Consider the following 26,776-nt stretch of genomic DNA (forward strand, 5'->3'; position numbering starts at 1 on the left):
TAGTTTGACCCTGTTGTCAGCTGTGCTCCTTTATACTTAAGTTTAACTTTTGTCTGCTGTTCTCAATCCCTTTTAAGATGCCAATTTAGTTCAAGGAGGAAATGAAGACTTTAGAAACTAAACAAATGTTGACATTTAAATTTTTACAAGAGTGAAAGCTTAACCTTTGGCCTCCACTTCTACAAGGTTTTCTTAGTTCATATAGGCTTCATTTATGTGCTAAAGATTGGTTGTCAACATTCGTATTTTAACCTCAGTTTTCATAAGTTTATAACTTGTCCACGAGGTTTTCTTTAGGCTTGTTACTGAAGTATTTTTAACCCCCCAAAAGTGCATTTAAGTATATTAAAAGTGTGTTTTATTTTGTTTTGGGGAGCCCTGCTTTTTTTTAAAACGAGAAACTTGACTCTTGTCTATTTTTTAAACTGTCCATTTGGTGTTTTACTTAAAAAAAAATCATGAGCAGGAGACAGGGTAATCAGCTTAAATGTTAGCGTAGAAAATAGGGCTTTTACTGAGGAGTCTTAACTTATTATACTTTGTTTAAAAAATTTTTTTTTCTTTTATCTTTATTTAAAAAAATAAACTGTTGTGTTAAAGGCTGACTTTCAATAGATTGAAGATTAGGAATGAATCAATCTAGAGTTGGAAAATTAGAAAACAAAGAGGAAAATGGAGGAAGTAAATGGAATATAACAAAATTGAGGACTTAGAGAAAAAACGAAATGGATGCTGTTAGTTATGTGATTAATATGAAAATCTCAGTGAATTAGATAATTTCACTCAAAGATAGTAGAAATTAATGTTGACAAAAATAAGATGTAAAATCAGAATAGACTCCTATAACCAAGGAAAAATCAAGATTTTAAAGTTATTTCCTCCTCCTCCTCTTCCTCCTACTCCTTTGAAGCAGTGCAAAAAAATTCACTCCCTGGTTACTGGTGATCTCTCCTAACCTTTCAAGAAGTAGATAATTCTCATGTTAAATAATAACATAGGGATAAACTCTGATAGCAAAACCTGACAGATATGGGGAAGTAAAAGTATAACCTAATTTCATTTATGAATATATAGATGTTTAAATTTAAGTAAAAACACTTGCGAATGGCTAATTATTTTGTTTCAGGGAGTTTATCCGAAGAATGTTGGACAAGTTCAGTATTTTAAAAATGTATTAATAGGACTTCCCTGGTGGCATAGTGGTTAAGAATCCGCCTGTCAATGCAGGGGACACGGGTTCAAGCCCTGGTCTGGGAGGATCCCACATGCCGTGGAGCAGCTAAGCCCGTGTGCCACAACTACTGAGCCTGCGCTCTAGAGCCCGTGAGCCACAACTACTGAAGCCCGCGTTTCTAGAGCCCGTGCTCCACAACAAGAGAAGCCACCACAATGAGAAGCCTATGGACCGCAACAAAGAGTAGTCCCCGCTCACCGCAACTAGAGAAAGCCCGCGTGCAGCAACGAAGACCCAATGCAACCTAAATAAATAAACAAATTTATTAAAAAAATATATATGTAGCACTCACTTAAAAAATGTATTAATATATGTAGAGATGACTCTATATTAATATATTTAGAGTATAGTGCTACTGAATGGCTAGTAGCACGTATTTTGAAGCCAGGTAGCTTAGGTCTAGATCCTGGCTCTGCTTCTTGCCAGCTGTGTGACGTTGGGGAGTTCACTAAACTTCTCTCGTAGTTTCCTCATCTAATAATGAGACTACTGATAGCTATCATATAAGGTTGTCATTAGTTTGCTAGGGCTGCCATAACATAGATCGGGAGGCTTAAACAATGGAAATTTATTTTCTCACAGTTCTGAAGGCTGGAAGTTCAAGATCAGCATGTCAGTAGGATTGATTGCTTTTGAGGCTTTCTCTCCTTGGCTTGCAGATGACCACCTTCTCGCTGTGTCCTCATATGGTCTTTCTTCTGTGTGTGTGCATGTCTGGTGCCTAATTTCCACTTTGTATAAGGACATCAGTCGTATTGGATTAGGGTCCACCCTAATGACACATTTTAGCTTAGTTACCTCTTCAAAGGCCCTGTCTCCAAATACATTCTGAGGTTTTGGGGGTTAGGACTTCAACATAAAAATTTGAGGAAGACACAGTTGAGTCCATTACAGGTTGTTAGGAGGATTAAATGTGCTAATATAGAATACCTGACCGTGTAGCAAGCACTACCTAAGTATTGTTTACCGTTATCATTTCTCAACTATAGCAAGTAGTTATACCCCTTCTGTCCCAGTGTAAGCACCTCATGTAATTATAGTACAATATTAAAATCAGGAAGTTGACATTGGTGAAATCCACAGAACTCATTCAGGTTTCATGTATACACACATCATTTGTGTGTGTGTGTGTACATGTACTTCTTGAAATTTTATCACTTGTGTAGCTTACTGTATCCACCACCACAATCAAGATGCAGAACTGCTTCGACAAGACTCTCTCCTGCTACTCCTTTGACAATGTTGATTCTTCCAGTCTAAGAACATGCTATATCCTTCGTCTGTATGTCTATTTTCATGCCAGTGCCATACTGTTTTGATTACTGTAGCTTTGTAATAAGTGGAAGTGGGAGACCTCCAACTCTAACTTTTACAAGATTATTTTGGCTCTTTGCAGTCTTATTACAGTTTTTAATGGTAAAGCACTAGAGGAGTCACCTTGAAAAAAGAAGAACAAAACAGTGTTCTTTATGGTGATTATTTATGTTTTATTCAAAGCAGTAAAATATGAAACAATAAGAGATATAAATTATGGAAAGGAATGTATAAGCTTATTATTTATAAATGCTATGATTTATATCTAGACAACAAACTCAAGAGGAACAAACTGCGAGATGATTAGAAAGAATAACAGTTTAGTAAAGTGATTGGCTAAATGAAGTATATGAAAATTATATAATTCCTGAATGTCAGCAGTATCAGAAAAATAGGAAAAATTGAATCCCAGTTATTTTAACTTGGGAGATGAAGACGAAGATGTCACAGTGGTGAATGGGAGTTAAACTTTGGTAACCCATAAGCTTTTATGCTTTTGGGGTTAATTTCCCCCTGGGGGTAGTAATTGAGGCCAAAGGCTTGAACTGGAACTGTATAAGGCTGGGAATTGGGAAGGGGCAAACCTGTCTATGAATTAAGACTAGTAAAACTGCCCACCAGTCCAGGACGTAGGATGGAAGTGAGCTGCCTAACTTTGGATTGTGGCTGTTAAAAGCCACAAGAAATGGAAACTACAATTTTGTGCGGAAATCCTGGGCAGGAAAGCTAATGTATAAATATGTTTGGAACTGATGAATGTTGTAGGGCACTGGCAGAGGTGACCATTAAACTTCTCTTGGGACTGACTGCTCCTTAACCCCTGAAATGTGGAGAACTCCCCCAAAGCTGAATATGAACTCATACAAAACTTATAAAGCACCTTAGTAAAAAGATGCAACAAGTAGGAAAATTTACAATTGACGGACTGATAATAATAGACTGGAACTTAATTATCTAGTATAGTCCATATTCAGTTTCTGCCTTTGTCCCAATAATGTCCTTTATTGGTTTTGCTTTGTTTTGCTATCCAGAGTCAAATCTAGGATCATACATTGAATTTAGTCATGCCTTTTTATCCTCATCTAATTTAGCTCAGGTTTTTTCTGCCTTTTTTGTTTTTTAATGATAGTGACATTTTTGAAAGATAACATTGTTTGCCTAAAAGCCTTTGGTTAGCTCCCTTACTAGACAGTAAGCTGTTTTAGAACAGGGAATGTATGTCATTTATCCCTGCTAATTAAATTTAATCTAATGATTTTATAATAATTTGGGATGCTGTGCATCAGAAAAGGATGGTGAAAGGTAGGATTAAGTGATTCTTAATCCTTTTTTTCTTTTCGTTAGACACACATACCCAAGGAACCACAAGGATCCTTGCTTGTGCCTCTTGCATCGATATTTCAAACACTACAATGTACACCACTGTTATGCACACTTTACAGTTTATGTCATTATCAGTAATTGCTAATAAAAAAATAGGTTCTTCAGTTCTCTCTTGCCACAACTACTGAAGCCTGTGCACCTGGAGCCTGTGCTGCGCAACGGGAGAAGCCACCGCAGTGAGGAGCCCGTGTACCGCGGCGGGTAGTAGCCACCGCTCGCCGCAAATAGAGAAAAACCCACACACAGTAGCAAAGACCCAACGCAGCCAAAAATAAATGAAATAAAATAAATTTATATATAAAAAAAAAGGAGATGGCAAGTGTGATGAATGAAGCCCGCCATTTCCTTTTGAAAATGAGGGATAGGGCTTCCCTGGTGGCACAGTGGTTAAGAATCCGCCTGCCAATGCAGGGGACACGGGTTCAAGCCCTGGTCCGGGAAGATCCCACATGCCGCGGAGCAACTAAGTCCGTGTGCCACAACTGCTGAGCCTGCACTCTAGAGTCAGTGAGCCACAACTACTGAGCCTGTGTGCCACAACTACTGAAGCCCACATACCTAGAGCCCGTGCTCCGCTGCAATGAGAAGCCTGCGCACCGCAACGTAGAGCCTCCCCTGCTCCCCGCAACTAGAGAAAGCCCCGCACAGCAACGAAGACCCAACGCAGCCAAAAATAAATAAATAAATAAATTTATAAAAAAGAAAATGAGGGATAGTTGGTGGGTAAAGTGGATAGTTAAAATACAGTGTACGGGGCTTCCCTGGTGGCGCAGTGGTTGAGAGTCCGCCTGCCGATGCAGGGGACACAGGTTCGTGCCCCAGTCCGGGAAGATCCCACATGCCGCGGAGCGGCTGGGCCCGTGAGCCATGGCCGCTGAGCCTGCGCGTCCGGAGCCTGTGCTCCGTGGCGGGGGAGGCCACAACAGTGAGAGGCCCACGTACCACACACAAAAAAATAAAAAATAAATAAAAAAATAAAATATAGTGTACGGTTTTATTATTATCCAAGGGGAGGGGAAATACTTCATGATGGTTACAATAAAGATAATTCACAAACGGAATATTTTAAGAATTTAGGCATAGAAAGATTCAATTTAAATTATTCTAGAATTCTTATGTGAATAAAGCTCTTTTTTTTTTTTCAATTAAAACATCATGGAACTCTTATTATATCTTTAAAGGAATAAGTCCTTTGTTGATTTATGTCACTGGGAATACATGATTTGATTTTATTTCTTATCCCTAATTTCACTTTATTTTTTTTATTTGCAGTTTCACAAGTATCTGTGAAGCCTTCTGGTATATTGTGTTGATTACAGTTTAAAAATAGTGCTTTAAGGACACAGTGAAAAGAAAACTTAATACACCCTTAAAGGAATGTAAATTATTTCTGACGCTAAGCCTAGTAATTGTTGTTTTTTTAACAACCTTATTGAGATATAATTCATATTCCATACAATTCACCCATTTAAATTACACAATTCATTGGTTTTTAGTATATTCACAGATACGTACAACCATCAACACAGTTTTAGAATATTTTTATCCCCTCAAAAAGAAACCCCATACCCTTTAGCTATCACCCCCATGTTCTCCAACTCCTCCCCTAAGCAACTACTGTTTACTTTCTGTTTGTCTTAGATTTCCCTATTCTGGATTTTCACATGAGTAGAGTCATTTGATATGTGGTCCGTTGTGACTGGCTTCTTTTACTCAGCAAAATGTTTTCAAGGTTTGTTTATATTGTAGCATATATCATTGCTTGATTCCTTTTTATGGTCAAGTAATATTCCATTGTATGAATATACCATATTTTGTGTATCCATTTATTAGTTGATAGATATCTGGATTGTTTCCATCTTCTGGCTTTTGTGAGTAATGCTGCTGTAAAGATTTGTGTTCAGGTTTGTGTGTGTACATGTTTTTATTTCTTTTCAGTATGTACCTTAGGAGTAGCATTCCAGGTCATATGTAACTCTGTGTTTAATTGTTTGAGGAACTGCCCGACAGTTTTTGAAAGCACCTGCACCATTTTACATTCCTACCAGCAGTGTGTGAGGTGTGAGGGTTCCAGTTTCTCCACATTCTTGCCAGCACTTCTTGTTGTCTTTTTTGAATCTAGCCATCCTAGTAAGTGTGAAGTGGTACCCCATTTTGGTTTTGATTTGTGTTTCCCCATTGGCTAATGATGTTGAGCTTCTATTCATGTGCTTATTGGCCATTTGTATCTCATCTTTGGAGAAATGTCTGTTTAGACCTTTTGCCCAGTTTAAATTGGGTTATCTGTGTTTATTTCTGAATTGTAAGAGTTCTTTATACAGCATACAAGTACCTTATCGGATGTGTGATTTGCAAATATCTTCTTTTGTGGGTTTTCTTCGTTGATGGTGTCTTTTCAACCGTAAACGTTTTTAATTTTGAAAAAGTCCAGTTTATCTTTTTTTCCTTTTTTGTTGGCACTTTTAGTGTCATATCTAAGAATTCTTTGCCCAGTTTGAGGTCATGAAGATTTACCCCTATTTTTTTTTTTTAAGGGAACTTTTTGGTTGCATTGGATCTTCATTGTTGCGTGGGCTTTCTTTAGTGTGGTGAGCGGGGGCTACTCTTCGTTGTGGTGCATGGGCTTCTCATTGCAGTGGATTCTCTTGTTGCGGAGTACGGGCTCTAGGCGTGCGGGCTTCAGTAGTTGTGGCACGCAGGCTCAGTAGTTGTGGCCCGCGGGCTCTAGAGCACAGGCTCAGTAGTTGTGGCGCATGGACTTAGTTACTCTGCGGCATGTGGGATCTTCCCGGACCAGGGCTTGAACCCGTGTCTCCTGGGTTGGCAGGTGGATTCTTAACCACTGCGCCACCAGGGAAGTCCCTTTTTCTCTACTTCTTTAGTTACTGTTTCCTTTGGTTCCATGAACATATTTAGGATGGCTATTTTGAAATATTTTTCTGTTAAATCCAGCATCTGGTCATTCTCACCAGCAGTTTCTTTTAACTGCTTTTTTTCTTCTTTTCCTGGTATATGGGTTGTACTTGTTTGTTTCTTTGCATGCCTCATGATTTTTTGTTGGAAATTGGTCATTTTAGATGATACGTTGTAGCACCTCTGGGTACTGATTTCTCATCCTGTTCTTTGGAGCCTTGATATTGTTATTTGCTTGTTTATTTGTTCAGTGACTGGCTGGATTATTTTAGTGAAGTCTGTTCTACCACCCATCCCCCCAGAGCTAAGCCTCTTGGTATTCCTCAGGGAGGCTTGGCTTTAGGTAAGCCTGCAGGTACCCTGTGGTGACTGGTACTCAGTAGGACTCTTTTCCTGACCAACCCATCTGTTAAGCTACACTAGTTGTCCAGATTGCTCTCTTGTTTTCAACAGTGCCCTGAGGCATACATTCCTCTACAAACTACAAACTAATCCAATCAAATTGGGGCTCCTTGGAAGGAAAAGTTTCTGAGGTCAATGTTTGCTATTTGCTCTGACCCCAGGGAGGTCTCCTCCCTGGTGTCTTATTCCTTGATTCTCTCCTGCAAACTAGCTGACCTACAGTCTAGACTGTATCTTCATTACACGAATCTCTTTTCGCTTGCCTTTTACCAAAACCTCCCTTAGATTTAAACTTGTCCACACTCTGTTGGGCATGAAGTCAGGTCCTTTGGGAAAAGATTTGGTACTACATGTTCCAGCTTTTTCCCCCTGGCAAAATATCCAAGCCAGGGTTCTGGAGCTGGGGGTGGGGACAGTGAGTAATACTTTTCTGTGAGTGACATTCAGGCTGTAGGAACTGAGTGCCAGGAGGTAGAATGTGGAGATGCGGCACCACAGCAGCTTGTCTCTCCTGGTGTTGAACCACTGTCTCACGAGCTGAGCGAGAGGGCTGTTGGGGTCCCAGTATTCTCAGTTGACCATGCCTAAGGCAGAGCCTCTGTTCCACAAGTCGGTGTTGGGCAGAAGGGAGCCTCCTGTCTTTGATGTACTTGCCTGGGACTTAGCCTCAGTAATGGGGGCTGGGGACGGGTTGAGAAGTCCGAAGTCCTGCTCCTCCCAGGAAGAAAGCCCTTGGACTGAGAGCTGGGGGAAGAGGGGACCTTGTGCTCTTGGGTGCAGCAGTCTGGAGCCTTGCTGAGATGGGGGGGGCGGGGGGTGGGGTGGGGAGAGTGGTCTTGGTTCTAATACCACAGACTTTCACCTTTCAGGCTGAATTTTCATAGATTTTACTGAATGGTTGTTTCTTCATTTGCTGTTTGCCCTTAGGGACCATTGTCAGAGGCTTTGAATGGTGGTTTTTAAAAATAATTTGCATCAGTTTCCCTGAGGAGTGAGCTAGCAGAGATCCTCACGCCATTAGGCTAGAAGTCAATCTCTTGTAACTTTTTTGAGCTAGCAGTCATGCCTGTTTTAAAGCATGATTCGAAAAAGTGTTTCCTTCATTATGGTCTCTGACTGCCTCCTCATGAGGAACCCTTGACATACCCCTTAACACCTCAACTTTCAGATATTGCCTGTGTGATACAAGAGGCCAAGAGAATTGATTTTCCCCAGCTTATTTTCCTTAAAGAATGAACTTGCTACATGTGAAAGTACTCTAGAAGGGAAAATTTGCACGAGTTAAGAGTTTATAAAGGAAATGAAAATAATGTTAGCTAGAGAATTTTAACATGAGGGCCCTGTACTATATGGTTGATTGAGTTCTTTTCAAGTTGGCTCAGAGGTGTTGCAGTTAACTCTTGGCTTCTTTGACCTGACTTAGATATCAAAATCAAATGGCTTCTCCCTCATTTTTGCTGTCATCCTTAAATTAGTTTATTTTGATTCCTTTTCTTTTTTCTTTCTTTTCAGGGGCCACTCAATAGTGAGTCTTCCAACCAGAGCTTGTGCAGCGTGGGGTCCTTGAGTGATAAAGAAGTAGAGGTAAGAAGCCACATCCATTTCAAGACTTCTCATATTCCCACACTTTGGGTCTGGGTTAAACCATAGCACTGCAAACTCTGGTGTCCTGTTAGGGTCTGGGTGAATGACTCCCCTTTGAGTTGTTTGCTCGTTGTACAGTTGTGATGTGGCCTTGATGGGTGTTTATTATGATAATAATAACCATCAATAAAGGGTAGAGATTTGCAGTTGTAGCTGAATTAGCCTAGGTGCCATTGAATTTTAGCACTTTTTAGTACTTCAACAGAGTGGGTTAGTGTGGCCCGACAGACTTTAGTAAGAAAATTTGAAGTTTTTTTTTTTTTTAAGGCACACAACCTAGCTGCATAGATAGGTAACCGCTTACTTTGCACTTAGATAAAACTTTCAATAAATTAGTCAGTTGATTATGCATATCTTTCCTTTTTGGAAAAAAGGATTAGATTTAAGCTTTTTTAAAGTAGAAATATTGTGGAAATTCCCTGGTGGTCCAGTGGTTAGGACTCGGCACTTTCAGTGCCAGGCCCGGGTTCAATCCCTGGTTGGGGAAATAAGATCCCGCAAGCCGAGTGGCATGGCCAAAAAAAAAAAAAAAAAGTAGAAATATTGTAACAGCTGCTGTCTGAGAGCCTACTATATGCTAGATGCTTGTACTACATTTGTGCTTTGTAAAATTGAAGCTCTGATACTTTGAGCAGTTTGCTAAAAATTGTATAGGTGGCTTGGTTCCAGATCCTGTACTCTTTCCATGACCCTGCTCTAAGAGTTGGACGCTCATTTAGGACTTGTCTGAGCCAGTTAAATATCCTTATAAATTTGATATTTTGTACATACTCTCTAATTTTCATAATGTGAAAAATTTAACAAAATGCTAATTGTGATGTATATGGTATTTAACAGACTCCTGAGAAAAAACAGAATGACCAGCGAAACCGGAAAAGAAAAGCTGAACCATATGAAACTAGCCAAGGTAGTAATAATTTCACACCGGTAAAAATACTAGATTCTTATGTACTTAGATAGAAAATTTCCAGCTCACACTAAGTAATTAGTTTGTGCACAGGGATTCCTAACAATGAAGATTTGTATTCCTTAAGGGAATATCAGGTTGTTTATTATAGACTTGCCATTTGATACACACTTGACGAAACAGTGTCAGTTCTTTGGGGACTCTGGTTTTCCCTGTTGTAAGTTAACCATCTTCTCGCCATGGGTTTGTCTTCAGACTAAGTATTTATTGTACAGAAAAGAGGTTACATTGGAGTTTTAACTATGTCTTGCACTAGATCAGTGATTTGCTAATAATAGGCAAGCAGAAATGGTTTCAGTCACATGGCTGTCCTTTTACCTGCCCTTCTTCCATGTCAATTATTTAGTTGTACATTGGTGCCCAGTGGAATAAATCTGTAATTATGATGGTGGTAATGCCAAATTTCTGTAAATAATTAAAGGAAGAATAAATGAAATGGCAGAGCTTCCAAGAAATGGACACCCTAGTCTTTTTTTTTTTTCCATATTCTTTTAATCTGCAAATCATTTTTTACTTTTTTGGGAGAAAATTTTCCCAAAGTGACAAGGTCACATAAAGTTTTTTGTGAAATAGAATAAACCCTTTTGTTCTGATGAATTTGTTTTGAATTTTTTGTCCTCTTAGTTGGGGGTATAGTTTATAGTTTAGTTTTATTTTGATGCACAGTTGTGGCATGAGTTTTGTTAGTGTACTTGTAAAAGAAAAATTAGTGAATCTTAAAGGAAAGCGAGCTGTGAAAAAGTCTTTCACTGCTTATTTCAGCCTTTAATTTTGTGGAGGAAACTGTCTTCTGTTCTTATGATACAGGTATTTTGGCTCATTTGTTAAAAGTAAGCTTGACATTTGAATTGATAACAACATAGGCAGTTATTGAATACGTACACTTTAGCGAATGATGGTTTACTTGTGTTACTGGAAAAACTATACTTACTTTGGTTTTATTTTCAGGGAAAGGCACTCCTAGGGGACATAAAATTAGTGATTACTTTGAGGTAAGTTAAATTTTTGCAAAAAGAAATCTATAGTGATTTTTTTAAAAACCTAAATCCTTTTGTTCATTTAAGGCTTTAGAGAGGAATATATTGCCTTTACTGTGCTCTCCTCCCCTTCCTCCCCATCTTCATCAACCCTATGCTGCCCCATCTCTGTAAGAGGAAACGGCTGCTGACTTCCTAAATTTAAATTTGTTTATGATGTGTCTTTTCTGTGATGATATAAAAATTCACAAATGAGGTGATTTTTCTCTTGGCCAGACTAGGTTTCGTGTCTTACAAAGATTGAAGTGAAATGACTTGGACTCTTGTTTTGTCCTCTTCCCTTTAGTCCATTGGAACCTGTAGTAAGCTCACTGACCCATCCTTAGTGGTTACTGAAGAAGACACTAACATCCACTGTACCACTATATTCCTGCTTCGTGTATTTTGAGACAAGAAGGGAAAACATTCTTCTCTTATGTCCTTTCAAAACCATGTGTACCTTCAGCTTTCTAGCCACGTTTTCTTTATATCTTGGTACATTTCTGCTGGAGCTCCTCCTTAAAATCTCGTTGAAAAGATAGCAGAATTTGACTTATATGGCATTTTCTCTCTAGAATAAGATATATTGACTTAAAGGGGCCGTATATAATTAAGACCTGTTTGTGTATTAATCTTTTACTCTCCTTATCTGAAGCCTAGTACTGTTGTGAATTATTCATATCCATTTTTCCCTGTTGGCCAGTTTGCTGGGGGAAGCGGGCCAGGAACCAGCCCTGGCAGAAGTGTTCCACCAGTTGCACGATCCTCACCGCAACATTCCTTATCCAATCCCTTACCGGTAAGCATTCACCTGGAGAAATTTGACACCTGTTGTAGGAGACCAAGAAGCCCAGGAACACTCGAGCAGAAGTTTCTCTTCCGTTAATTACCCAAGGGGAATGAGGCATTAAGGAGAAACATTCATAGCATTACCTATGAATCACTTAACTTAGATTCAAATCTGTATCAGTAAATTTACATTTTATAAGAGCTGACCCTTTTCTCCCAGTATAATAAATTACTTCTAGGCCTGCAACTCATTGTTCTGTCAAGGAACTGATTTCCAATCCAAATATTAGATTTTTATCCTTGCCAGACTTAAATGTTCCTATAACTAAATTCCTTAAAAAAAAATTTGGTCAGCTCCTGGCATTTGAATTATTTTTAAGGCTTACTCAGTGATGTAGTAGAGAAGCTAAAGCTACACAAATTTGGGATAGGTTTGTTTTCTGCCTATAAGTGAGATCTGAAACTCTTAAAAACATTATAGCCAAGTTAGTGGTTCTCAACTGGAGGTAGTTTGTCCCCTCAGGGGACATTTGGCAGTGTTGGAGTAATTATTGGTCAGAAATAGAGGGTGAGTGGAAGGATGCCATAGGCGTTTACTGGGCAGAGGCCAGGGATGCTGTTAAACATCGTACAGTGCACAGGACAGGCGCCACCACGAATATCCAGTCTAAAATGACACTAGTGCCAAGGTTGAGAATCCCTGAGCTAGCTAATGTAGGGTTTTGTGTTAATTTGCTCAAGCGCCTTTGGATAATTTGTTGATACCAGTAAGAACTCTGTACTTAAGAGTGTATTATGTCTACTGATGCTTCAGGTATTGCTGTGGGATCCAAGGGAGTTTTCATCCTAGGTCTCTGTTTAGGAAAGTTGCTTTTCTCTGCCTTAGCAGAGTTGATTAATACTACTTTTTTCCTAAATGATTTAGTCTTCTGTATTGTTAAAGTATTTTAAAATATCCTTCCCCTCTTCTCTCTCATGAAAGCATGCATTCATTAGGGTGATTATAATTATTAAAGCACTTAGGAAAATGTATTCAACTTGAAATTTTTGCTATTATTTTGTCATCCTTGTTATATTTAAAAATTTTAGAAATGTTTGATGTGTAGATCTGTTTGGTTAGGTTGAGGTTTGTTAGATAACTTTCGAGGAGGCCTATACCTATATTTTTATTAAGTTTTAAACCAGTTAAAGTTTTAAAATGTTAAATGAGATTGCAGAATTACCTATTTGGGACGAATATGATTTGTAGAATTTTGTTGTCTATTACTCTTCTCTCCCTGAAAAATATTTTTTTTTCATTTGGTTTTTAGTAGTGTACCACCCATCTATCATGTGTCCATTTAAGTCAGGTCTTACCTGAAAACAAAAGAGATGATTCAATGATCTGTAGACATTTCTGCCACCTCTATGAATGGTGGTGGGGGCCTCATCATTATTATGCAAATCTAAGTATATCTTGGGTGTTAAAATAGGAACCAAGCCTTAATTTCCTTTTTCCATTGCACTGAGAAGCTCTTTATCCTTCTAACTTAGATTCTGTGTTTCATTGTTATAGTTACTGATTTGTGTATACCCTTCAATTCCCTTTCCCCACTCTCTCTTTATCATATTTGCCTGAAAAAACTCAGCCCTGGTTATCTAATTTTCCACCTTTTCCTTGTCTAAGCAGCTCAGCATGGTTAGAGGAAAACACATACACCCATGCTGACTGATCTCACTTTAAGTTCTTGACCACCAATCTCATGAACCCCCTCATTGCTGCCAGTCCTATTATATTTCCGTAGTTAGTTCCCTTTCCTAGATGAATATTTCATATTTTTGTCATTTCCTGCAAGCCTCCAGCAACACTTCCTCCTCCTCTACTATTTCAACTAATGGCTTTACTTTTTCATCTTCCTGAGAAAGTAGAAGCAATCAGAAGAGAACTTTCACATGCACCTGTGCCAAATCTACCAAGTTACTTGTGTCATTATCCATATCTGCCTTTTAGGATGAAAGAACTTGCCAGCCCTTTACTTGGGCACTGGTTTCCCTGAAAATTACATATACAACTCTACGTGACATTTCCACTTACATAACTAAATGGGCAGCTTAAAAACGTCCACAGAGGAACTCTTGCTCACTAGCAAAACAACACAACAAACTGCTCTTCCTGTAGTCTACCCTGTCCTGGTAAATGACAGTTTACTCTGTCCAGTTTTTCAGATCATAACTTCATGCCCCATATCTAATCTGTCAATAAATCCTGTTTTCTTTTAAAAAATACCCAAATCCCAACCTCTTTTTCTATTCTTTTGGTTCTCTGCATTAAATCTCCAAAGTGGTCTCCCTGCTTCTGCCTGTGTCTCACCTATTTTCAGTATAGTAGCCAGAATGATTCTGTGAAAAAATTAAGACAGATCCTGCTCAAAACAGTCCAGACTGTTCTGGGCTTACATGGCCTAGAAGCTCCTACATGATTTTTGCTCCCCCCATCTGCCTGACTCCATCTGCTCCCCTCTCACCCTCATACCACTCCAGCCATGCTGGCCTCCTTGAAGTTCCTTGAACACTGTGAAGCACTCTTTTGCTTCACGGCCTTTGTACCTGCTATTCCCTCTTCCAGGAATAGCATGATTAGCAATCTCTTCATCAGGCTGTTGCTCAAAAATGACCTTATCAGAGAGGTCTCTCCTGGCCAACTTCTTTAAATATCAGTCCCTCTCACCTTGTAACTCTGTCCCTAATCCTGCTTTAATTCTTAGTTATTACTACCTGACATATGTATTTAAATTTTGATATGTATGTACATTTTTTTATTGATTCATACTTATACATATAGAAGTGTATACATGTAAGTCTACAGCTTAATGAAGTTTCACAAACTGTGTACCAGTACAAGAAACAAAATACCAGGCCCTCCAGAAACCCCCTTATGCTCCCTTCCAGTCATTAGCCCCCTCCCTGCCACTGGGGATAGCCACTATCCTGACTTCTCACAGTACAGGTGGGTTTTTTTGTTTTTGTACTTTGTATAAAAGGAATCATACAGTATATACTCTTGTGTCTGGCTTCTTTCATTCAACATTACTTTTGTGAGATTCATCCATACTGTGTGTTGCTGTAGATCATTCATTGTCATTGTGTGGTATAATTTTAATATTTTTATTTAATAATTTACATATCTTAATTTTTAACTGTACACTTAGTCTATTGCCCAGCTTCTTCCACCAGAATGTTAACCTTAAGAGAGCAGGGATTTTGTTTTATTTACTGGTGTTTCCATCTCTTACAGTGTTTATAACATAAAGACGTAATCATTTTAACTGTCCTCCCCCCCTTCACATGGAATAGATATCTTGTTCAATTTTTAGTCTGTAACACCCAAAACAGTGTTGGGTACACAGTGGGGGCTCAAGACTATTTGTCAAAAGGGAAGAATGGATAAAGAATTACTTTAGCATTTTTCCCCCTAAATGATTCTTTTATATTTTTTGTTAAATACAAGAAAGTACATAAACCGTGAGCCTTCTATGCAGGAGTTGGTAAACTACAGCCCACAGTTGGCAAGCTAAGAATGATTTTTAGATTTTTTGAGTTGTATAGACAAAGAAGAATATATATCACAGAGATGATATGTTGCCTGAAAAGCCTAACGTATTTCTATCTGACCCTTCACAAAAAATGTTTCCAGGAAATCATTATGAGGTTAACTCCATGTAATCATCACTTAGGTCAGAAAGTAAAATATTTCCAGCACCCTGGAAACCATCCCTGATCACAACCCTTTCCCAATACCCTAGAAACAACCACTGTTCTAATTTTTGTGATTATCATTTGCTTTTCCTTATAGTGTGACCACATATGCATCCCTAAACAAAATAGTTTAGTTTTGTCATTACGATAATTTTGTTAAACATGGCATTTAATCACAGTGTTTAGATCTTCTGTATTCTGACTTTTGGCTGTTTGTTCTATCAGTTACTAAGAGAGGTATATTTATGACTCTCATGATTGTGGGAGTAGTTTGTTTCTTCCTGTATATATATTTTTGCTTTATGTATTACTAAGTGATTCTCTTCATTCCTTCTGATACTTTTTGCTCTAAATGCAGTATATCTGATATTTAGTATATCCAAACCACTGTATGGTGTAAATACTTCCATTTTTATACTATCAACTTTTCATTATTTTGTTATCAGCGTATTGACAAATATCATATAGTTGAAATTTTTTTCTTTATTCAGTCTAAAATCGTTTTTAGGGAATTCCCTGGCGGTCCAGTGGTTAGGACTTGGCACTTTTACTGCTGGGGCCCGGGTTTGATTGCTAGTTGGGGAACTAAGATCCTGCAAGCTGCGTGGCACGGCCAAAAAAAAATCTTTTTTAAACTTCAGTATTTATCCTATTTACATTTAATAAACTTATCATTATATTGGTTTTAAATATACCAGCTTTTAATGTATTTTCTGTTTATCTTACCTGTTCTATGTTACTTTTTCTTTCATTCCTTGTTTTCATTTGGATTAAAAAAAATTATTTCATATTTTTCTCCTCCACTAGTATGTAGGTCCTATGTGGTGTTTCTCTTAGAAGTTACCACAGGTATCTTTAATATGCCAAAGTTTGATGTTAATAGTATCTTTGCCCTCCTCCCAAATATATGATAACCTTGATTCCATTTATGTGCTACTGCTTTGGTGGTGGTGGTGTAGGTTTATATTTTGCCATTTTTTTTTAGTTTCATAAAACATCATTATTACACTGTCAGTGTTCATTTAGATTTATCTATATACTTACCTCTTTGCACTTCTTCCCATTTTACATATTACACATTCCACTCTAGGGTCACTTCCTTCTGCCTTCAGTGGTCCTTTAGTTTTCTTTTGGTACAGTGTTTATCTGCTGGGGGTTAACTCTGTAGGTTTTTGTTTGCTGAAATAACTTTATTTTGCCCTTATTCTTTTTCTTTTTTTTTTTTTGCGGTACGTGGGCCTCTCACTGTTGTGGCCTCTCCCGTTGCGGAGCACAGGCTCCGGACGCGCAGGCTCAGCGGCCATGGCTCACGGGCCCAGCCGCTCCGCGGCATGTGGGATCTTCCCGGACCGGGGCACGAACCCGTGTCCCCTGCATCGGCAGGCGGACTCTCAACCACTGCGCCACCAGGGAAGCCCTGCCCTTATTCTTGAAAGATGTTTTTGCTCTGTATATTTCTAGATTGGCATTTTTTATCTTTTCACACAATTGAGTGTATAATTACCATATTCTGGTTCCCATTGTTACTACTGAGAAAACAGTTTTCATTTACTTGTTATTTCTTTTGAAAGTATCTGCTCTGCTTCCCCCCATCCCCAGCTGCTTTTAACATTTTTATATGTGGTGTTCTGCAGTTTTACTATGATGCATCCTTTTATTTTCTCTTGTAATTTGTTGGGCTTCTGGTATTTGTGGGTTGGTGTCTTGTACCATTTCTGAATAATTATTTGCCATTGTCTTCAGATATTATCTTGGCCCTGTTCCTTTTTCCTCCACCTATAAAATTTCAATTAACCGTATGTTAGACTGTCTCACTTTATCACCATGCCCCTTAACTTCTTTTTCTTTTGGTCTCTGTATGCTCCATTCTGGATAGTTCTTGCCTTTCAGTTCCCAAATTCTCTGTTTTGGTGTATCTAATTTGCCCCATTGAATTCTTAGTTTTTGTTATTTTATGTTCCCTGCAGATATATTCAAACTTGTCTTTTATTTTTTTAATCTAGTAGACATAGTTGTTTTATAACCTGTCTGTTAATTCTTGTATTTGAAGGTTGTTTTTTTTGTTGTTGTTGTTTTTTGCGGTACGCGGGCCTCTCACTGCTGTGACCTCTCCTGTTGCGGAGCACAGGCTCCGGACGCGCAGGCCCAGCAGCCATGGCTCACAGGCCCAGCCACTCCGCGGCACGTGGGATCCTCGCGGGCCGGGGCACGAACCCGTGTCCCCTGCATCGGCAGGCGGACTCTCAACCACTGCGCCACCAGGGAAGCCCTGAAGGTTTTTTTGAACCTGTTTCTGCTGTCTGTTCTTTTTCCTAGTTGTTGCTCAGGGCTTTATTTCTTTTATGCTATTGGTTTTTTGTCTTTGTGCTGCTCATTGTTCTTGAAAAATTATTTGTGAAATTTCTTTGAGATCAAGAATAAGATATGTTCCTCCAGGGAGAATTTTTATTTGCTTCTTTCAAGTGCCTAGAGATTCTACCCATCTCTACAAACTACTGAATTCATGGCTTGCATTTTGTCTGTTTGGTTTGCTTATTTTGTTTCTTTCTTTCAACCACCCAGGCATTATTGATTCCAATTATGTTAACATTTCTCAGGGGAGCCTCCACCACCTGCATGGCCAAGGCAACTTCATTGCAGCTCCCTGAGGGCAGGGGAAATGTTTCTTCTGGCTTACATTTTCCCTGAGGCTGTAACCCTTTGGAAGTGTAGCTAAAGTGGGAAGAGTTTCATAATGAACCCCCTACTCTGGGTGGGCTTTGGCCTATGACTATCAAGTTGGCAACATGGTGCCCTAGAAATGGAAATTCAAGATCTGCAGGTACTCTTAGGGCAGATGTGACTTTGTTTCCCTTAGGTTTTACCATGACAGACCCCTACTATTTTATCAACTTTTCATTGCTTTTAATACCTTTTTTTTATATTTTGTCCTGTCTTTACAGTTAAGGGGAGGTTGGTACAAACATCCCAGCCTGCTATATTCCAGAGATATTTAAAGATCTTTCAGCCCTTGGCACATATTTATTGAATGTATAACAGAATGGTTTGTTTTAATATTGCAGCTTCAATGATACAGTCTCCCAAGTAGTGAGAATATTGTGAATGAGTATTACAGGTATTCTGGAGCCTGAATTTAAACCATTTTATTGGTTAGGGCAGGAGTGTTATTTTTAAGGCGGTAGATTCTACTCAGATTCTTTTAAAAATAAATTTTTTGTCAGGATCATTTTGATTAGTCTCTTTTACTTTTGTTTTCTAAATTGAAAGTATTAAATAGATTTCCCTGATAAAGGGATACATGCTGATTATGAAAGTCCAACAGTTGAGAAGTGGTAAAATATAAAGTCCTTTCCACAAGAACTATTATTAAAGAGTTTAGTGCGCATATATGTGTATACGTGTATGTTCATGTAGTAGATTTCCTCATTTTCATTGTATTAATCAACAGCCTTAAACATTTTGTATTCTGTAAGTAGTGCTGTAATGAATGTCCTTGTATATACATCTGTACTTATGCATGTTTTTCCTTTGGATAAATTTCCAAAGTATAGCTCCCAAATCAAAGAATATGCTCACTTTAAAATGTCATCACATGAATGATAAAGAAGATGTAGTGTGTGTGTATACACTCACACACACACACACAAACACACAATGGAATATTACTCAGCCATAAAAAGAATGAAATATTGCCATTTGCAGCAACATGGATGGACCTAGAGATTATCATACTAAGTGGAGTAAGCCAGACAGAGAAAGACAAATATCATATGATATCGCTTATATGTGGAATCTAAAAAAAAAATGTTACAAATGAACTTATTTACAAAACAGAAATAGACCCACAGGCGTAGAAAATAAACTTACGGTTACAAAAGGGGAAAGGGTGGGTGGTTAAATTAGGGGTTTGGGATTAACATACAACACACTACTGTATATAAAATAGATAACCAACACGGACCTACTGTATAGGACAGGGAACTGTACACAATATTTCATAATAACCTAAAAGGGAATCTGAGAAAGAATATTTATATTGTTATTTATATGTATATATATAACTGAATTATTTTTCTGTACACCTGAAACTAACACAGCACTGTAAATCAACTGTGTGTCAATTTAAAATAAAATAAATGTCACCACATAATTGCTAGCAGGCTGTCAGCAGTTTGAGAGTCCCAATTTCTGCCTACCCTTCTAATACTGAATTTTATCATTATAATCTTTGCCAGTGAGAAAATACCTTGTTTTAACTTGCATTTCTTCATCAGTGATATTAAACATCTTTTCCTATGATTAATGGCCTTTTGGATTTCTCTTTTAATGCTTACTCAGTTCCTTTGCCTATTTATTTATTAGTGTATTGTCCTACTGATGGGTAGGAGCGTGTTATTTATTAAGATTGTTAACTCATTGTCATTTATATTGTAAATATTTTTTGCCTGTTTGTACTTTATTTTTTAACTTTATGTTGACTTTTACCATTCAGAAGTCAAAAAATTTGAAGTAGTCAAATTTATCAATGTTTTTCCTTCATGACTTACTGGTTTTGTCTTACTCTTAGATGTTTCTATATGGTTTGTATTTTTACTGTCATGTTTAAAAAGTCCTTCACCACTAGAAAGTCATAAAAGCATTTGTTTATATTTTCTTATAATTTTTATGTATGCTATAAGGAAGCAATCTACTTTTCCTTTTTTCTAATATCAACACACATATCCTATCATCTTTGTAAGAAATTCCCACTAATTAGAAATGCACTATAATCACAAATTATACATCCATTTTATATGGGTCCGTTTCTGAATTTTCTGTGCCACTGATCAATCTGTCTGTTCCTGTACCAGTGTTACGCTCCTTTGGTTAATGTTGCTTTGCAGTAAGTTTTAATAGCTGGTCAGGTTCCCTGATACCCTTTATCAAAAATTATGTGGCTAATTTTGATTATTTTTCCAAGTGGACCTCAAAATTAACTCGTGAAAATCCATAAAACATTCCCCCGAAAGAGCAAGAGAGAAGCTAGATGATCTCTATACTACCACAACACCTTCTCTTACAAAAACAGAAGCAAAAATACACAAAAAGCCCTAAGTAAGCATTGGCTTTTAGAGAAATTTGACATGTGTAAAATTTTAACTCAGGAGCATGGTATTGCCATTTAATTTAGATCATCTTTTATATTTGTTAGTGAAGCTGTGGGGTTTTTTTAATGTGTAATCTGCATATTTCTTAAGTTTCCTTTTAAGTATTTTACAGATATTTTGAATCTGCTTTTTCTTCTGTTACTACTTGTTCAGATTATAGTCAGTTGTGATATGCGGGGAAGTTACTGATTTTTGTGTATTTATTTTACATTTGGCCACATCTTACTGAACCCTTACTTGTTCTTTTTCAGTTGATTTGTTTGGTTTCCTTTGTGAATAGTTATATCATCCAAAAGTGACACTTTTTAATGTTTAATATTTTATAATATTTATACCTCATATTGTTTTCCTTATCACTTTGGCTAAAAATTCTATGATAATGGTGAATGATTATGATATTAATGTGTTAACCCCTGTCTAGTTCCCAATTTTAATGAAAGTGCCTGGAGTATTGCACCATTAATTATATTTATGTTTATTTCTGAAAAAATACTCTTTGTTGTGTTAAACATGGACACTCCCAGTTTCTGTGTTTTTTTTTTAAGCATTGCCCAACAATGTGCAAATCTTGTTTGGCGTCTAAAGGAAAGAATTTTGATTCCCTGCCCACCCCCACCCCCCACATTAATTTAATGAATTACATCAGTAGAGAGAATAATGAACTATCCTTACATTCCTGGAATAAACCATACTTAATTGTGGTATATTGTTCTTTTGTTTGTATTTATTTTATATTTTTGCGTATAGGTATAGTAGGGTGAGAATAGAATAGAGTGAAAATAAGTTCTACCTGTAGAGTAGGGGACAAATGCCTTAATCTTTATTAATCTAGAGGAGAGAAGTAGCATTTCCTTTGTAGAATTGAGGGTATTATGAAGTTGTTCGTTGAACTCTACAAAGTAACCTGCAAATTCAGAGTTATGTAAATATAGAACCATTAAAATGTAATTTTATGGAATTTGAGTAAGATACTAACTCAGCTTTTTAGATAGGTCATAATCCAGTGATAATGTTATTATGCTTTCCATATTTGTTTGCAGAGGTGTTTTTTTTAAAAAAAATCCTTCTTACATCTGATAACCATGTTTTAATCTGTTGCGTGTTTTGGCAGTATCAGATTTTCTTTCTCATGTAATTTGTGTGTTTTCTTTAATGTTTTCCAGCGGCGAGTAGAACAGCCCCTCTATGGTTTAGATGGCAGTGCTGCAAAGGAGGTATCAGAGGAGCAGTCTGCTCTGCCAACCCTGATGTCAGTGATGCTGGCAAAACCTCGGCTCGACACAGAGCAGCTGGCACAGAGGGGAGCTGGCCTCTGCTTCACTTTTGTTTCAGTGAGTACTAAGGCTAAGTTTGTGCAGATCCTTGTTTTCCTGGAGCTCCAAGATGAGGTTTGAGTAATTGTTTCGGTAGACAGATGATGATTTCTAACTCTGTGTTACTTCTAAAGGAATGTGTTTGTACTCAGCCCTGCTTGGTTCAAGGGGGCTGAGAGGCTGCTCTGTCAAAGTCTGCGTGTACCATGGGAAGGACAACACAATCTTAGGTTGACAAAGAAGAAAAGAAAATAATTGTAATAATGGAATCAAATTCCATTGGAATTAAAAATAAAATCTCCAAACTCCAGCCATCACTTATTTAAAGTAATATTCAAGTTAATAAAATCTTAATGTGGGGACAGGCATGCTTACCAGTCATTTCCCCCTGTGTGGTACTTGGGCAACCTACATGCTTGCCTTCTCTCACTTCTTCAGAGTGTTAGCACAGTTACTTTTTCCAAGAAGATTTGGCTCCGGGTCTGCTCCTTTCAGCTTGCTTCTTTCTTCTTCCTTGAAGAACAAGAATTTGATTATTATAAATGTTTGACCCCCATTTTTTTTTTGCCGAATTATAATGCAGCTTGGCTTAAAAGTTGTTGCTTTTCTTGGTTTCTTTGCCCTACCAAGTACGTGTTTGTTGCCAAGGATGGTATAAAGCAAGAGAAAGCCCCATTGCCCTATTCCTCCATTTTTAGGGGCATCATTCAGAGCTGACGTCACCATTGATCAAAATTTCTTTCCCTCTTACTGGTTCATTTTCTCCAGTAATAATCTGTTTCCTCTTTATTTGCTCTGTGGATTCTGAGCAAATAAATTTCTAATCTCTGGTATTAACCCACATGTGATTGTATTAAGAAAGGCCATGGAATGGTGGGTGTCTTAAGGAAAGGAGATAAAAATAATATAATTAGATAGGGATCATTGTGTATTATTTGAATCGATTCCTCCCTCCCTCCCTCCCTCCCTCCCTCCCTCCTTCCCTTCCTTCCTTCCTTCCTTCCTTCCTTCCTTCCTTCCTTCCTTCCTTCCTTCCTTCCTTCCTTCCTTCCTTCCTTCCTTCCTTCCTCAGCTTAAAACAGCACCCATTTATTACCTCACAGTTCTGTAAGTTTGGGGGTAATTTGTTGCAGAGCAATAGAGGACTAATACACATGGCTTTATCCTTAATGCCTGTTTTTCCTCACATTCTACATCTAATCCATCAGAAAATATACTTATATCCAGAATCTGACCATCTCTTACCGTCTCCACTGCCACCACAATGGCCCACCATCTCTCTGCTTTGGAATACTTTCTTGTAGTTATTACTGCTTTCACTCAAAAAAGAGGTAATACAGCTTTTTAAAAATGTACAGTTTTTTGTTGTTGTTGTTTAACATCAAAAGAATGGAGAAACTTCTTGTGTGAAGACAGTATAATTTTGTGCTTCAGTGGCAAAGGAGACAAGACGTAAAATGGGAGAATTGATCAGCATAGTATTTTCAGTGGGCCTGACAATAGTATGGAATAGTTTGTATGAGAATGCAGTAGTGTTGTTTTAGAGAAATGTTTGTCTCTCTATGTATGTATATATTTCATTGTGTGATAGGCACATAGTCAAATACACAGGATTTTGATTAGCAAGAACGCGTTCCCCTGATGCGAGCCTTCCGTCAGAGGTATGGGCATGCAGGCTGGGGGCGGGTACACGTGAAGGACAACCACCTGCTCAGTCCTGTCACCTAGTACTCAGGCTGTCAGAGGAGTTGCACATGTTACAGCCAGATTGCTCTCATGTGGAAGAGAGATGACAGAGGAGTAAGAAAATAATCATGTCTGAAGAAGGAACATGGAAACAGTATAAAAACCAAAGGCCTAGAAGCTTTGGTATAGTTGTTTCTCTCTCTTTTTTCTTTTTTTTTTTAAATAAATATATTTATTTATTTTTGGCTGCATTGGGTCTTTCTGCTGCATGCGGGCTTTCTCTAGTTGCGGAGAGCAGGGGCTACTCTTTGTTGTGGTGCGCGGGCTTCTCATTGTGGTGGCTTCTCTTGTTGTGGAGCACAGGCTGTAGGTGCGCAGGCTTTAGTAGTTGTAGCACGTGGGCTCAGTAGCTGTGGCTCGCGGGCTCTAAAGCACAGGCTCAGTAGTTGTGATGCATGGGCTTAGTTGCTCTGAAGCATGTAGGATCTTCTTGGACCAGGGCTCGAACCCATGTCCCCCGCATTGGCAGGCAGATTCTTAACCACTGCTCCACCAGGGAAGTCCAGTTCTGTTTCTTTTTGCTTCTCTGCAGTTCCAGCCGGGATGTAAACTTAGTGATATAAAAAAGGAAAAAGGCAAAAGAGTTAACATTAATATATAACAAATGTTAATTAATAGGTAGAGACAAGCAGTTTCCTTTAAAAAACAAAAGACAAAGACTATGAACAGAGGCAGTCTTACAGGAGAAAGAAAAGACAAATGACTAATAACAAGAAAAAATGCTTAACTTCAGCCATAGAGAAATACAAAATAAAATAACTCTTTTGAATTATCAAGCTGGCAAGGATTGATAAATTTGATAATTCCTAGTGCAGGTAATAGTTTAGATACACATGCAGTTGTTTTTGTTTTTTTTTTTTTGCGGTACGCGGGCCTCTCACTGTTGTGGTCTCTCCCGTTGCGGAGCAGAGGCTCCGGATGCGCAGGCTCAGCAGCCACGGCTCTCAGGCCCAGCCGCTCCGCGGCATGTGGGATCTTCCCAGACCGGGGCACGAACCCGTGTCGCCTGCATCGGCAAGCGGACTCTCAACCATTGCGCCACCAGGGAAGCCCCAACACATGCAGTTTTATACTGACTATAAATTCGTGCAGTCATTTGGACAAGTTGGTAATGTATCTCAGTGTTAAGTTTACACATCCTTGGGTCCAGAAATTCCATTCCCATAAAACTACACAAAGATGTTTATTGTATTGTTATAAATTGCAAAAATCTGGAAGCAGTGTCCCTCCACAGTGTTTCAGAGGAACTTAGAACAAGGATATCTGTGACCTCCATGTTGCTAAATCCAGCAATCAGTTCTCAGAACTTATTCAATATAATTCATTAGCCACAGTCCCTTCTTCTCCGAGCACATGGTCTTCTCTTGGCTTCTCCTCTTTTGGTTCTTCCTCATTTCCCGGATCTCCAAACACTGGAGTGCCCCAGGGCTCAGTCTTCAGACCTCTTGTCTACCTTCATTCTGTAATGAGAATCTCATTTAGTTTCTTTGTTTCAGTTATCACCTATATGTAGAGGACTTCCAAATTTATATCTCCTGCCCAGAGCCGAGCCCTGAATTCCGGACCTATGTAGTCAGTTGCCTCTTTATGTCTAATAGGCATATCAGATTTAACATGACTGAAACTGAATGCTTCATCTTGTTCCCCCACTCCAGACCCCCATTTCTTCCACATCTCAGTAATTGTCAACTCTCTTCTTCTAATTGTTTGAAAATCTTGGAGTCATTCTAGTCTTATCTCTTTTACACCCCAATTCCAAACCCATCAGCAAGTCTTACTGATTTTACTTCAAAATATGTTCAGAATCCTGCCACTTCACCCCCCTTAATGACTACCACTCAAATCTAATCTCCCACTGAGATTATGATGGCAGCCTCTCAACTGGACTCTTTGCTTCTGGCTTTGTTCTCAACAGATCAGGGTGATCCCATTGAAACATAAGTCCAGTCATGCCACTCCTCTGCTCACAAGTGTTTAAAATGGCACATAACGCTTTGTATGGCCTCTTTCGCACCACTTTGACATCTGTTACTACTAACCTCCCTTCCTCACCAAGTTCCATCCACACTGCCTACGTTTCTGCCTCAAATCCTACCTGACATGCTCTCACCTCAGGGCCTTTGCGCTTGCTGCTGCCTTTGCCTTAACATCCTTCCTCTAGTTATCAGCATGCCTTGCTCCCTCAGTTCTCTCTAGTCTCTGCTTAAATTTACAGCCTATCAGAGAGGCTGCACTGTATAAAATAGCACCACTTCCTGCCCACCCCACACATTGTGTTGCTCCTGTGCCCTATTTTTTCTTCTTGGTCTTATCACCAACTGACCTGCTATAATTTACTTCTTTGTCTCACTACCCACTCCCACACTACCTCCCCTCCACTGGAATGTAAGCTCCATCAGGTCAGGGAGTTTGCGTTGTTCACTTCTGTATTTCCAGTGCTGGAACTGGATCTGCTCTCATAGACACTCAGTGTAATTATATGTCGTATGAATTAATGAGAGCATCTTTCATATAAGGACTAGTGAAATAAAATATAATACATATATACAGTGGAATGCTCTACAGTTGATCAAAGAAGTGAGATATATATGTGCTAACAATGAAAGCTCTATAGATATTGATAAATAAAAATAGGTGGCAGCATATTATGAGTTTGAGCCTTTAAATCGTATTGTTACATAATTTTATATATTTCGACATAGGAAATTAATTTTTTTGTGTGTGTGTGGTACGCGGGCCTCTCACTGTCGTGGCTTCTCCTGTTGCGGAGCACAGCCTCTGGGCGCGCAGGCTCAGCAGCCATGGCTCACGGGCACAGCCGCTCCGCGGCATGTGGGATCTTCCCTGACCAGGGCATGAACCCGTGTCTCCTGCATCAGCAGGCGGACTCTCAACCACTGAGCCACCAGGGAAGCCTGGAAATTAATTTTTAAAATTATAAGCATATAATTTTCTAAATTGTAAAAATAGTACATGCACATGGCCCACAAAAAATTGAAGTGATGGAGAAGAGTAAAATTCTTTCCTTTGTGTTCCTCAGACAGACAACCACTCTTAAGAGTTTGTGTTTTAGATTTTTTCTACTGAATACCATTTTAATGTCAAATTATCTCTTGTGTAATCAACTTTATTTTTTTGAATATTTATTTATATTTTTTGGCTGCATCAGGTCT

General features: G+C 38.5%; 1 protein-coding gene across 3 annotated transcripts in view; it reads left to right on the plus strand.

Moving 5' to 3' along the window:
- The window catches only part of TLK2 (tousled like kinase 2), a 103,792-nt gene that overhangs the window by 26,537 nt on the left and 50,479 nt on the right, over nucleotides 1-26,776 (plus strand). For 2 of the 3 annotated variants that reach the window (XM_029211519.1, XM_029211520.1), the window contains exons 3-7: nucleotides 8,759-8,830; nucleotides 9,728-9,797; nucleotides 10,806-10,849; nucleotides 11,577-11,672; nucleotides 21,708-21,875. In XM_029211519.1, the coding sequence (XP_029067352.1) occupies nucleotides 8,759-8,830; nucleotides 9,728-9,797; nucleotides 10,806-10,849; nucleotides 11,577-11,672; nucleotides 21,708-21,875 (450 nt within the window). The remainder of the gene's footprint in view (nucleotides 1-8,758; nucleotides 8,831-9,727; nucleotides 9,798-10,805; nucleotides 10,850-11,576; nucleotides 11,673-21,707; nucleotides 21,876-26,776) is intronic. The other variant, XM_029211521.1, reaches the window with a different exon arrangement.

This window comes from Monodon monoceros, unplaced genomic scaffold (genome assembly GCF_005190385.1).
Source record: "Monodon monoceros isolate NGI ecotype Baffin Bay Population unplaced genomic scaffold, NGI_Narwhal_1 Super_Scaffold_9, whole genome shotgun sequence".
In the NCBI taxonomy this organism is placed as follows: Eukaryota; Metazoa; Chordata; class Mammalia; order Artiodactyla; family Monodontidae; genus Monodon; species Monodon monoceros.